The sequence below is a fragment of the Nesoenas mayeri genome, assembly GCF_963082525.1.
Source record: "Nesoenas mayeri genome assembly, chromosome: 6".
NCBI lineage: Eukaryota > Metazoa > Chordata > Aves > Columbiformes > Columbidae > Nesoenas > Nesoenas mayeri.
The window spans coordinates 10628267-10643055 of record NC_137545.1 but is presented as its reverse complement, the minus strand read 5'-3'; the positions used below and the strand labels follow the sequence as shown (position 1 = coordinate 10643055).

At 42.0% G+C, this 14789-nt stretch overlaps 1 protein-coding gene across 1 annotated transcript in view; it reads left to right on the top strand.

Annotated features, from left to right (window-relative positions):
* Positions 1-6955: 6955 nt before the first annotated feature.
* The window catches only part of DRC11 (dynein regulatory complex subunit 11), a gene marked incomplete at both ends in the record, with an annotated part of 98357 nt that continues 90523 nt past the window's right edge, over positions 6956-14789 (top strand). The window contains 3 exons of the mRNA XM_080346695.1: positions 6956-6963; positions 9898-10222; positions 13475-13588. Of these exons, the coding sequence (XP_080202821.1) occupies positions 6956-6963; positions 9898-10222; positions 13475-13588 (447 nt within the window). The remainder of the gene's footprint in view (positions 6964-9897; positions 10223-13474; positions 13589-14789) is intronic.

The window sequence follows — 14789 nt, the reverse complement described above, 5'->3', positions numbered from 1 at the left end:
GGATTCAGCCCCCAAACTAACCAGAGCACGTCAAGGTTTAGACCAATGTTAATATTGTTCCTAAGAAGGCACTAGGCTATGGTTTTGCTTGCGAAACATGCTTTTTCCTCTCTTACAGATTAAAATTTACACATACTGGTTGTGTTTGTTTTGGGGGTTGTCTGCTTGAGCTTTTTTGTTTTGGGTGTGTTGTTTGTTTTTTTTTTTTCTTATTATTTTATTTGAGGTTGTTTTGTGTGTGTTTGGTTTTGTGAGTGGGGGTGTGTTGTGTTTGGTGTTTTTTTCTTTTTCCTGTAATGAACTCCTCCTGCTTTCAGAAAAACACAAAGCTGTAAGAGTTTATTTGCAATAACCAGACACTGACAATGGCATTGGATCAAAGTGCCTGCAAGGAGCCACACTCATTGCTCCAGAAATATCACTAAGATATCAAGCCCTCGTATTTAGAATGTGTTCTTATTGCTGCACTCTTAGTTGGGAACCAAACTGTGGGTACCGTTCATGACATTATCCCTCAGTGTTTTGCTGTGTGTTGCCTCCAGGTCCCCCAGTATGAGACCCTTGGCTCAACCCAGTTTCAGGCAGCTCTTATTCCCAGTTCTGAGCTGGACATGGCTTGTTCAAGTTCATTAAAATAATAGTATGTTAGGGGAAAAAAAAAAAAAAACACAACACACACACAACAACCACCACCACACACAACAACCACCACCACACACAACAACCACCACCACACACAACAACCACCACCACACACAACAACCACCACCACACACAAACCACAATTCAGGCAGTATGTGCTGCCTGCTACTGCTCCTTTCCTGCTCTGACCTGGTCAAACCTCTCAAAGCCTCCTGTTTCCAAACTCCAGCTCTTCACCAGGTAAAACCTCTCAAGGCTCTGAAACACCCTTCCAGACTCAGAAGAAGTGCAGCTCTTCTTGTCACCTCCAGCCAGATTGCGTTTGCAATCCCAGCCAGACACCACCACCAACTCCTCAGCTTTCCAGCCAGGCAGTTTCCTTGTCCTTGCTCTTTGGCTCAGGAGAGAAGGGTGAGCCAAGAGGAATAAAGAAAAACATCACCAAGGGCACAGCAGAAGCCGTTTGGGAGCTCTGACTAAGAACACAGACCCAGCACAGCCTGCAGCAGCCCTAAGTGTGAGGAAGGCTTGGTTAGATCCCCGCCTAATGTAGGGCTGGGCTTGTAGCAGCACCAATCGTGCCTTGCACTGGGCACGGTGACCCAGTTAGGGAAGTTCACAAAGTAGTGGATAGTTATATCAATTGCATTGTTTAAAGAAAAAAAAAAAAAAAAGGCAAAACAACAAAAAAACCTCACAAAAGTAGCATTTGACCTCTTCCAGGGAGAGTTCCCAGAGTCTGTCATTCCTTCTGAGTATCTCACTAACACAGTTTAATTTTAACAGAGACAGGGCTCTTCAGCACGTCCTATAGCATTGCCAGCATTGAACAGCAAATCCATATGAACACTGTACACATCTCCACATCACATGACAAAAATATCTACAGTTCTGTTTCCAGATGGGGTACCAATGCTGGTAAGGGACTCCAGTTTGTCAGTGATGCTACTTGACTTGTTTAACTATAATCACTCTATAGGTGTGCGCAGCATGACATTTATAGCTAGGCTGATACAGTCCTTATAGATGCAAGTCTGAATACACATGAGTTCATCACCTGCTGCATCTGTGGAGCTTAAGTTAAGCAAGGGGCTGTGTAGCCTTGTTAACTCTATTCTATACCTCAGTCAGTGTACCACATTTTCTGGACAGTTTGTGCTTTTCTGTATTGCCCAGCAACTCTCTTAAAAAATAAATAATATAAAAAACAACAACAACAAAAACCCCCACCCACGACAGACCAAACAGCACACCATCAGCACACAGAAAAAGTGTGATTCAAAAACACTCTCAGGAAAATAAAAAGTACTAAATTCTTACCTAAATATACATGGCCTTAGAATTTTAATTTCATTATTTTTAGATGGTTGCGGCTGAGAATGCTAATACATGGATAAAAATTTTATAGATTAATAAACATTAAAATTTTTTTATGTTATTGTTTACTATTCACAGCCTTGTGCATCCTCCCCAGCACAGAGCTGATTTCCAGCCAATGCTGGCAGTTAAATAGGAGCATGCTTTCCTTTTGTCCTAGGCTATCTTGTTTTGCAAGGTACAGCTCAGCTGGTTCTCAAGTATGTTACTGAGGCTACTGTTACGTGATTGTGTGTAGTGAGGTTATCCTGTCTGTGTAGCATAAATCATACTAAATTAGAAGTATTTTAAAAGCCACATGACAAAAATTTCTTATGACAGACTGTTACTTGAAGCAAAGAGCTAATAGTACATTGGGCTTATGAGAAAGAACTTCAGTACTTCAGGCAAAAATATTTTAGGGGACACCATGTTATTTGGCTGGAAATGGGGTGGCTGCCTGTCCTGCCAAGTACAGACTCCATTCTACAAAGAGGCAGGCACATCAGTCGCATCCGAGTCTATAATACCCATTTTTCAATACCATACAGTCACATCCTGTGTCCTGTATAGAAATGCACATAGCTTTTTTTTTTTTTTTGAGCTTGAGGTAAACAGCTGCTTTTTAGACATCTGAAAGAACAGCTGCTACACGCACAAGAGAAATTGCCTGTGCCTGGTGCATCTGGTTGGACGTGCTGGACGTACTAAGTTTGTGCGCAGGGCACTTGCCTTGTGTGCATCCCAAGTCTGAGCGGTCACACAGCACACAACAATTTACGTGGCTGGGATTTCAGTATTTGCAGTCGGTTAATGAGCCGCGTTCACCATCCTCAAGGCCCTGTGATTTTAACAGAGGTGCAGTCTAAAGCTCGCGGAAACATGTTATTCAATTGCTTTGCTATCGGAATAGAGGCAGGACACTCAGGAAGCGCTCAGCTATATTGTTTTAGGGTCAGTAAGCTCCAGCAGCCAAGCAAAAGAAAAGTCAGCGTGTCCAGACATGCGTGACATTTTCTAAGGACAGCCATAGTGCTCACGAGAGAGCGTACCCATTACATTTGCTGTAGGGTTGATTAAGAAGTGCTGGACTTATCGCACTTCCTAAAGTACTCAAACCCCAGCATTTGCATACAGATGTACATTTTGTTCCAGACATTGAACAGGAGATTTACATAGATGTTTTTGCATTTGTGTTTTCCTGCTGCGTTTCCTCCTCTTATGAATTTATTAACCATTTACTTGACCTGTAGGATCTTGACCAGTAATTTCTTAACTTGCACTAACAACCCTAGTACAGACACATTCAAAGCTCTGTCTTGGCACTGCTACCATTTGTACCAGGTTTTAATCAGCTACAAGACATTTGCCACTGCCACCAAGGAGCCTTAAACAATCAAAAAGCTTTAAAATTTAATCTCATGTCACAAATAGAACCGATATTAAGTCAGTGGCTAAATATTAATCTAAGACAAGATCTTTAATGTCTCCCCTTCTGCTTCTGACAGAAACAGCCAAAGGAGAGCTATGTATTTTATCTGATATCCCCCAACGTTCAGTTAAAGAAAGCGAGGGTTGCAAACCCAAACATAAGAAAATGTCAGTGCAACTTTTAATCCCCTCTCCTCTCCCCCACTTTATGTGGCTGCATTACTATGCAGTTTCTTATGTTTTGATCACCTCCTATTTTCTTCCCATGGGGTCACAGCCTCACTCAGCGATTGGGCTGTTGTTGAACATTTCTTTTTATCCCCTTATTCAGCATGCAGCCTCAGGCCATATTCTTCAAATTCCATCCAAACACCACAATTATTAGCTTCCTCCTGGGCATTCCTAGCATGTTCTCTCTCTCATACATCTCCCAAGCATTCGCAGATTCGTCTTTGCCCCTCTTTCCACCCCTGGTGAGCATTAGCATGTTGTCCTGCTTATGTTAAAGCAGGAAAACAGAGACAGAATCAAAATGATCACAACTCAGACTCAAAGCTGCAACTCCCTCCCATGCCTCCTCAATGAGCAGGTAGGAAAGATGTTGTGTATTACTTGTACATTGCCTCCTTTGGGAAAAAGAATTGTCAGTGGAAATATCCCAGCAGCACTTGTACTAGAAAGAAGTAGAAACAGAGGCTACATTTTTCAACTGTGTAGGCAATGTTAAATTGAAGCTTAAAGCCTCCTCATCGCAGCAGAAGTGGAGCAGCACCCAGACACAGCATTTACCCTTTATAAATGCAACTGCGGGCAGCTGGACAGGCAGTTTGCTCTTGCCTTTTCTAAAGCTGAAGCAAAAACAAGCAAACCAAGCAAAACAAACACACACATATGGTGGTTAATGCTGAAATAAACTTCATTACCACACCATGTGTGGAATAAGCAAATGCTGCTTGGAGCTTTAGTAGGTAAGGTCTTCTCAGATCTGGCTTATTTCTGGCCATCCATCTCTCAACTAAGAGCTCACTGCATTATCTGCTGCAGCAATGCTGCACACAGTAATTGGATAGCAGTTACCAAAGCTCTCCTTCCCCATCCTTTGATGCTTCCCTGGCCAGGAGGAATACTGCTAGCAAAGCAGAGGAGGCTGTTCTCCTTACCTCAAACAAAGGGCAGCCTCTAGCCCAGGGAGGAGCTACAGCCAGCCAGCCAGAAGGATGGCCCTTGGAGCATGCTACAGCAAAGTTCAGCCAAGAATAAGAGAGACATCCTCAGCCTTAAATTGCTCCACAACATCCTCCTGTAAGGAGACAGCCATTTTTCCTTCAGCCCTGTGAGTCTGGCTGGAGCAGGTGGCTCAAGACCTGCTAAGGTGCAACGCTGCAACCACTGCTTAGCAAAGCAGGCTTCCTTGCCTTCCCTCTGGTTTCCCATTACATTTCTGCCACAAAAATCTTGTATCTTCTATTCACTTTCTGTCGCAGTACCAAAGACTGCAATTGGAGGTGACAGAGGCATAGAGCCGTTCACGTTAACAATGCCAGCAGCTGAATGTTTTCTTCCCCTGTCACAACCAAAGCCTTTTGAGGTTTATCCTTTATTTTCCCCAGACACTTCAAACCCTGTAAAACATCATGGCTAGAGCAAGCACGCTTAAATCATCTGGCAGCGTTAAATTCACACCAGCTAAGAAGTTTGTCATAATTGTAAGGCTAATCTTATTTTAGGAGCAACACAGGCCTGACCAAGGTCAGACCTGCAAGTCAGCGCTGCTCCAGGCTGCAGGCTAAAGGTGTTTGGAATTGACTCCGACAACCTTGGCTGTGTCATAAGGCCACACTGATCTCCGTTTCTGTCCGCATCCCCAAAATCTTTCTGTCAAATAAGACCAAAAAAAAAAAATGAAAGAGAGGACTGCTTATATATTTAACCCAGCTATCTGCACGCAATATCTGAGCAAGTTGTGGTGAAGGAACAGGTAACTGCTGTCTTGAACAAGCCAGAAGTCATTTTAAGCCTGGTGATTTTTAGAAAGAGAGAAGAAAAAAAGAAAAGCAGCAGCATTTGTGTAAGCCCCTTTTCCTCTCGGGGCCTCACTTTCCCCTCCCAACCTTTGTCTCTTGTTTCTTTATTCGACAGAGGCTGCAGGGCAGGGTTTCCCTCCCCTGTGTCTGCCCAGGGCTCAGCACAATGGCTGACCTGCCAGGCCCCCAGTGTCTAAAGGAGACCCTGAGCACTGGCCCTTCACACACTTCCTTGTCACTAGACCCACATCTCGGTCACCTCCTGCCTGCTCCGTGACTTGATCTATTTTAAAACACACACGTTTTACTACTCATTTAATGAAACAGGAGTTTTTCTGTTAGGTGAAGAGAGTTGGGCCAAGTCAAAGTCAAATGTTTTCCCTTCCATCACGTGAGAAATACAAGTAGGGCCCATGCAATACTACACTCTGCATTCACGTGATTAGCACATAAGATATTTCTGTCCTTAGAGGACAGACAACTCAGAAAAAACGGGCCTCAAAGCAACATACATTCAGCCCATATACAAATCCAGAGATGGACGCAGGTTGGAGTGCAAACTGTGCCTTGTCCTAGAATAAAAGAAATAGTGTTCCCTTTGGCAGCTAACTGAAATCACCAAGACACTTCAGCAGAAAAAAGAAAAACCACACACACAAAGGTAACCCCAGTGAAGCCAGATTCCACTACTGGCTCAAGAGCGGCCTGAGGGTCAGTTTGCGTGCTCAGCACAAATCTTTCCAAAAAGGACATGCTGAAGTCTCAAAACCAGTTCAACACAAGTAAGCAGCCTAACCTCAGTCATACTCAAAACTGACACGTTTATTCTAAGCGCAAGAAGAGATGGGTCAAGAAAATATGTGGAGTTAGAGGGCCCTGAAATATTAAAATGAGGCGATGAATAATTTGGCAGGATTTTAAACATCTCTTTATAACTTGAGCAGAAAAATGTATTTCTAAGCTTTGCTTTAAATAAGCAGATCAGGCTTTATTTTGAATAATAAAAGTGAGATTCAAACAAGAAGTCATACTATAGCACGATAGTCATCTTAACTCCTTGTTTTAGACTCCATTTCTACTTTGTGGGAGTGAAGAGAATGGACATCAGTTAGGAGGTAAAGCTTTGACCTTCCCTCCAAGCTGTGAGCTGCCAGAAGACACTCTGGGGGCTCTGGATTTAAGTCACTTTATGTGTTTTTTCCGCATCCCATTACAGCGTTCCTTATTTTCCCCATAACACTTGTGTTTTGTAGTTGCTATGACAATTTGCAGCGTTACTTACACTGCTATACACATGCAGAGATCAAGAGGCAGACTTATTTCTTTTCCAGGATTTAATAATCTAATGTCTTGAGTAGGAAAATTATGTTTAGTCCTGCTGGTTACCTGCACTAGTAGGCTAGTTAGATGCTCTAATCCCCTCTAATTCTGATCCAATATCATCCTCAGGCATGGATACAGCTCATGACCTACCTGTTACAGAACAGGAACAAACCTACGAGATGGACCAGTAACTAAAGCGCCAGAGTGCTCAAGGCTGCATTGTAGTCCCTGTCAGTGCTTGGAAGCAATTTTGAGGGACTTTACAACTTAATGTAGAGAAAGACTGAGCACATAGGCAAAAATTAAAATAGGAGTTTAGGGGTTTCATACTGTCTGATTACCAGGTGAAGAGAATCAGTCCTGTCCTTTGCTTGTAATGTGTAACTCCTTACTCCTGACTACCCCTGAACATGTTTGTCAGCCAAAGCTGAGAGGCTCCTCAGGAATACAGCAGCTCTGCCGAGTCCCCCAGAAACACCTATAAAAACCTAGCACATCTGATCCTTCAAACTAGTCCAGAAGGGGTCCTATTTGGACACTAGTAAAACCCAAAATAATTATATTAATCCTTTTTGGGGAAAGGAAACAAATGGCTCTACATGCGTCCTCTAGTTTTTAATCATAGTGAACCAAAGAAACACTGAAATCATATTTCTGTTTGCACTGTACAATTATCATGCATCTGCTGTTCCCCATCACATGCCTAATGACTGAGCATTAGGGCCAGGTCCCCCAAGTTGTCAGTCACCCTGACCACAACAGGTACTATCAGCCTATCACAGCTGAAAATTTAGCAGTTCCACATCAATCTTTTCCTTCAATACTTCATTTCCCGGTGGACCTCTCCCTTCTTTTGCATTCAGTTACACAGAACATCACTACTACAAGCTAGAAATATACTGTAATAATCATAATCTTAACATCTGACCCACAGCAACATGCTTGCAATCATCGTAATGCTTATCTGATAAACTAATGCTTTATGGAAGCAATTATGTTCCCTCTATATTGCGTTATGTTAACATACTCTGAAGGGCTAGAGCACTCTGTCCCCCTTCTCCCTCAAAAAGTCATTCAAAATATAAAAAGAAACTAGATATTAGCTGGCTCAGCAGGAGGAACCACTTGACATTCCTCAGTCAGAGGAGGCAGAAAGGGAGATTATTGTAAATTAGAGTGGACAATCGCAGAGTTGGTTCTCTTTGGCAGTGCAGTCTGTTGTCTCTATGCAATAACCTGCATTTGAAATGCTCTAGCCTGAGGATACCCACTGGTCATAAATCACTGGTGTGGTTGGGGGGACAACCTCCAGGGCCAGGCTTCCTCCAAGATTTATAACCTCCCTATTACCAAATGGTCCTTGAGTAGGCACAGCTAAGTAAGTACAATATCGCGTTGTTTCCTTCTGTGCTGGAAAACCCCGTGAACCTCACACCAGTGTATGTTCTTCTGTGTCCTGACTTCAGAGGAAGTACACAAAACTCGCATTGATCAACCAGCAGAGCTGTTAGGTCAAAGCTAATGCTAGTCTTATTTGTGCCTATCTTCTCCCCACTCTGCTGGTTTTATTTTGTTTATCTCCTGCACCTGGGTTAATTGCTGCAATTGAGTGATGGGGGTGGTGCAATGAGATGTAAATGAAGTAGGGAAAAAGGAAGGGGAAAGACCTGGGTGGGCTGCAGAGGCATTAGGAAAAGCCAGGCCAGCTGCATCCTGCAGAAACCCAGGTCAGCTGAAAAATATAATATGCACTTTAAAAAGTTAATGGTGCAAATTCAATAGCGGGGTTCAGATTTTTGGTGTTTTTGCTGACAGCTGCGGGGAGTCTCGGCAGCCCTGTCAGCATCCTGGATATGCAGCACCCACCCCATGCTCAGGGAGTTTGTCCTGTCTATCCCCCTGGTCCCTCTTGCAGCACAAGCCTCAGGCCACTCGGTACTCCAGGACTGGGAATGATAAGATCAGCTGACAGAGCTCCAATTTAGGCTTTTATTATCAAGCACAAGCAATGTTTACAGCTGTGCAAGCTTTATTGTCAGAATTAATAGACAAGCACTCCCTCGATGCTGCTCAGAACAAGAGGTCTGCTCTGAAAGCTCATCTAATGGTGGCAGGGTCTTTTGCTGTCTTCATCCTTCTTCGAGAAGCTCTAGGAACAGCAAACAATATCTAGGTTAAGCACCTGGATGGGTCTAAATTGCACCATTGAGGCCAGTGGCATTTATTTCTAGAATATTCTCTCTGTTCTAAGAAACAAAAGTCAGCTTTCTCTATTACCTTAGCCAGCTGTCTGGACCCCATTTCTTGCTCCTGTAGGATGATTTCCCATAAAATTCTGCACTGATCTGCTTTTACCATGAAACCCAATGTCAGCAAGTCCACACTCATATCAGAGCTCCACCTATTTATACCAAAACTACCCAAGTAAACAGCATTATCACTTCTGGAAATGAAGCTGGCCTTAGGTGACATCTTCCATTGTCACATAGTCCTCTAACTACTAGACCAGACATTTAACAATTGCTTGGAGTGCAACAGTTGCTGCCATAGAAAGAAATCATTTTCCTTCCTCACTTCACATTTGAAACAGTGCCCACAGCTACACTCTAGCATTGGCACCAATACAGCCTCTTCCCTTCAGTTATCTCTGAGCAACCACTTTAGAAAGGCAGAAGAGCAACACATACTTTAGAGACATCAATTGGTCCTCATGCCAAACATGGGAAGTCCTAAAAGACACCTTCACCCATCATAAGGGCTTTGTGGGGAAGCACATTTTCTATTAAACCAACTTCTCAGCACAATTAAATGAAACTTGTGTCACTGTCAAGCATGTGAAGGATGCTTCAGGCACGTTAAAGATGAAGTTGAAAAGTGTTTAAATTCTAAGCTTCCATTAATAAAACACCATTTTAAGATTCCTATTTTTAAGACAGTCAAAAAGAGAAACTTTTGCTAATGGCTTTAAAAATACGTTGTAGTTAAAATCTCTTTATAAATATAACGGCTCACATTTCAAGGCTTGCTTTTTTGAGAAATCCACACACATAGAGTCTTGTTATCATTGTGTACTAACTCTTGCTTTCATGTCAGTTTAACATAGTCTTCTCTTTTCAATTAGCACTTACAATAAGATGTGGGCAGATGCCCAGAAAGACCTCGATATTCAACTCTGCAAAGAGAGAGGAGAATTCCTCCAGCCAGAGAAGGACCTCGTGAAAGTATTCAAGTTGTTAGCCACTTCCTACATCAAATACATACAAATCTTCCGTCACTTGGAAACAGCCCATGACCAACTTGTTCACCAGCAGAAGCAGGCAGTGATTCGGCAGGTGCTAGATGGGGTGATTGGCCGGATCCTGGAGGTGAAAAGGGAGATGGTGAAGCTGGAGAACTCAGAGTTTCATTACATTGATGATATCCTGCAAGATCTAAAGCTTCTCCCGGTACGTCTGCCTCTCTTATGAGCAAATTCATAGGAACTTTACCTATCCTGTATTTTAAGGACAGCCACATTTATTTGCAGTCTGTGGAGTTTCACCAAGTGATTTAGCTTCCTGCATGTTCACTAATGTACTGGGTGATCAGTAATTATGGCATTTTTGTTAAAGATCAGAGTATATTTGATCTATGATAAACATTAGATATTGGAGCAAGATTTTAAAAGCTGATCTGCCTGATCAATATGTTGCATTTCCACTTCTCTGTAGATCTTTCACTTGTGCGTGTCACGTGAAGTCATGTTAGCTTAAACAGCTTCACTATTAATGGCAGCAACTTGACTCTGCCTGGTTTGAGTGTGGGATTAGAGATTACAGGTAATGCTAAAAGTTGCATAGTCTGGTTTGCTAGTTCATACTACAACAAACTACGAAAGTGAGAAATCTGAGATGTGTCTCATATTGTAAAAGAGGCAGGAGCTGGAGCATCTTCAGCATCCAGGGTTCAGGAATTTCTGATGCAAAAGCAGCCCCCTAACAGACAGCTCACTGAACCAGGTGAATTTGACAATAAGGCAAAGTCTTGAAGCTGTACTCTTAAAGCAGTGAAAAAATAGCTGCAGGAAGGTGGTTACTTCTCTCGCAGACAGCTCCACCTATTGTCAAATTCAGGTACGGCTGCTTTTCTAAAGAAAAATAGTTTGAGATTTAATTACTGCTGTTTTCACGATACCATTTATAACAGGAGAAATTGCCTAAAATCATTATAGCATTATTCTGAGATTTACAAACATGTTACTGTTTGCAATTGCATGTATATTTCGCTCTTTACCTTCTATATTAGTCATAGCAGAGAGCTATTTTAAACTGTGAGAAGGCTTATTAGAGAGTATAAACACATCTCCAGGGAAATTGATCTTTCAAATCATATTTTGAAATCATTAAGCACTTTTTGTTGGACTAGATATCTCCAGAGGTCCCTTCCAACCCCAACCATTCTGTGATTCTGTGCTGTGTTCACAACTTACCCACAAGCAACAAAAAGTTTGCAAGTCTGAAAAGTCACACTTGACATCTGTTAAAAAAACAAATTCGAATTCCTGCACCACACCTTAATTTTAAGGCAGCATGACATGCCTACTACCAAAAGGGAAAAAAAAAGGGGGGGGGGGGGAGTCTGAAAATATTTCAGGCTTTTTCAAAGAAAACATTATTTTTCTCTAGTAGATAGGAATACAGATTTATGGTTTCTTTTAATAAAATAATCACATGTAATTGTTTCCAAAACAAAATTACTAGCCAGTACTTGACAAATTACTTCTGTTTCTTAAAGAATCTGCCTAGAAAAGATCTCTAGTCCTTCCTTTCACAGGATTATCATGGGCTAAAATCCAGCATGACTGTGGGCAGAGAACACAACAAAGTCTCATTTTATATCTTATGCCAAGATATTACATACTTTTTGCTATGTCACTATAAGGCCAGACTTCATCTTTCCTTAGTTGTGCGCCTCATATTTTTGTACAGTTGCCTTCCAATACTCAGTCACTTCATTTCCTGGGGTAATTATAAAGGTATTTGGATACACAAATCCCATGTGGAGCCAGGAGCGGCTAAAAAGCTGCAAATTTAACTTGAGGATAAACATCACAAGCCTAACTTTTCAGTGCTGGGCCCCAAAAAGAGATGATGAGGAGAAACAGGCTCCCTGCTCCCCATCCTTTCCAGCCCCAGTATTATGGCTTTGATCTCATCTTTATAACCAGTAAGCATCACATTCCAGAGTCACTGGTAATTAAAGCCCAGCTTAGGCTACAGTGACTGACCCACACTAGTGTGACAGTATAAAAGCTCTGTCATCCTACACCAGGGTGTCCAGACAAGCTGCTTGATTTCTTATACCTAAATACAGACATATTTGTAATCCATCCTAGACTGATTTGCAGTCTTAAAGTACAACGTATAATCATTTCCATGAGCAATCAAGGATGTTGGAAGGTGCAAACAGGGAGCTTAACAAGACAAATATTTAGAAACTTTAGCAGACCAGACCTTTGCGTCATTAACATCAAAATGGATAAACACAGTCCTACTCGGAAACTTTCTTATGCTGCCATAATAGGGAAGTCTCAGTCCACACAGTGTGCAACTGAAGGAACTAGTAATTAAATCTTTAAGTTGGCAGATCAGAGGGGCTATTTTCAGTGGCCACAGCCTTACCTGCAAATTCTTGCCCTAGAAATAGGAAGATCTTCAAGATTGTAAGCAGCACATTTGCCATGTGCCTATATCAAGGCAGAAGCGGTGACTGTTCTTTACACCCAGCACTTTTCTCTTCTGTATCCATCCAGACCAAAGCTGGCACTGATGCTGCAAAGGATCAAGTTAAAGGTTTCCCTGAGGAGGTCAAAGCCCCTCAGTTTCCATAGCAGACAGAACAGGGTGCTGATAGCACAGCATCAAGTCTCATACCTCTGTTGGGCTCCTTGGGCAAAAGGACCAAGTGTCCACATATATCTGGGGACAAATTATTGTGTAACTAAACTGTGCAGCTCCTCATGAATAACACCACAGGGTAACTACTGCTTGTCTCCCCCATCCCTCCTTCTATCCTCTGGGTAAATAATTTGCTTGAGGAGATATTCTAGATGTTCCTGAAACAGTATAAAGGGAACACAGCACCAGAGCTATGAAAACATTCCCTCTCCCCAAAGAAATATACTTACAAGTAATTATTCCTGAAGAATTGCCTCCAGTCTTCAGTACAATACCAAGAACAGGTTATGTCACTCTGCAGCAGAGTGTTCCTGTAGAGGAACAGAATTTTGCTTTGGTTCCTTACAACAGTTTAAAAAAATATACAAGACAACAGATCTGTTTTTCATGTTGATTAAACTAAAGAAGTGGGATGATCATACAACTAGTGGTATTCACTTCAGTGGAAATAGTGTTTGAATTTCCGGCAACCCTGCCAAATATTTTAACGGTTTGATAATATAATTGAGCCATTATAAAAAGAAAGATTTCTGGGCTGCCATGGTTCAGAAACCGGGTTGATTTATTTGTTTTTGTTGAATTAGGCCTTAAGTAATTGCAAAGTAAAAGCTCAGCAGTTGTTACAGAAGTGAAATTCCCCAACACTCCAAAATATTCAACAATGTCATTCCAATTTAATTGCTTTGTAAAGGTGTTCAATTAATAAGTAATGCAATTTTAATGCAGTTCTAAAAAGTATCTCATAACTATTTCTTCCTCTAGGAAGACACAGAAGTACCTATCCCAAGGTATTTCATTAAAGAAAAGCTGGAAGTCCTGCAGCAGAGGGAGAAAACCCTTGATCAGATTTTGCTCGATGCTGAATTGCAAATAGAGGTAAGGACACCACATACCTACATAATAACATGCTTAACTTTTTTAGGTTATAGCCACACATGTCTGAACACAAGCCACTGAAATTAAAAGTACTTATATAGCACTTAAGAACTAAAAGTCTGTTTACTGATAAGGCACAAATAAAAAGGAACATTAAGTTTTCCTAACAGTATCCAGTCACATCTTGAGCCTGTTTAAGACCGAAATGAATTGACTCTGTTTTACGTGTGTGAGAGTGCCAGAGAAAGGGCAGCACTTTGGCCAAGTTTAGTAGCTGCTTTGTTTGTCTAGCAAACTCTCATCACATAATCAGTCCTACTGAAATCAAGTTGGGCTTAAGTTTTACTGAACCAGGATTCCTAACTGAAACAGACAAAACTCAGAGTTCAGGTCAGCACAACTCTTAGCATTCAGTTGTTTATAACCTCTTAACAATGACTGCAGTCTCTTCTGTACAGCTATAGAGCTGCAGCTGCTAGGAGGAGTAGAAAATTGAGTTTTGGCAGAGCAAAAGTCATTACAGAGAAGTACATGAGCACTCCAGTGTTCTGGATTTGATATACTTTTGACCTTCTGGAAATGGCACATTGCCTACAAGCAGTCTTTGCTAACCTCATAAAATATTCAACTGTACCTACATGTCTGGGTGACTTGGATTCACTGACGCTGTAGCCGTCAGAGCACAAGATTACGCATATTACATCTTTAAGCCTTTTTGTTTCCCACAGCTCTGCTCTTTCCAGTATGGTATCCACTACAGATGAGGCCAGCTGGTGTGCAGCCAGCTCACCTGGGAGCACCAGGCTCTTGCAGTTGGGGCTCTGGTAGGGTGCAGGTCTCTCTTTGCCAGGATGCCACAAGGGAGCCACAGGATGGAATAAACATGAACAAAATAATCTCACCTAGTCTGAGTCAAATGCCCTGTGCTGCACTTCCAGTTCATTCCCTGCTGGGATTGCTGGAGGGTTGTCAGCACTTGTGCATGCATCGCAGCAAGCTGTGTACGCTCAGGAAATCCTAACTGCTGTATTCTTCGGTGTCTGTAGCAGTGCTGTTACAAGCTGTCTAACATAGACCAAAAACAGTGGAGTTCAGAGGAGTCTGCTTTGTAAGTCATTCGTCCTATGTCATTCTGTTAGAGAAAGCCCCGCTGAAAGTATAGTACAGTGAGCTCCATACGGTATATGTAGAAGCATTAAAT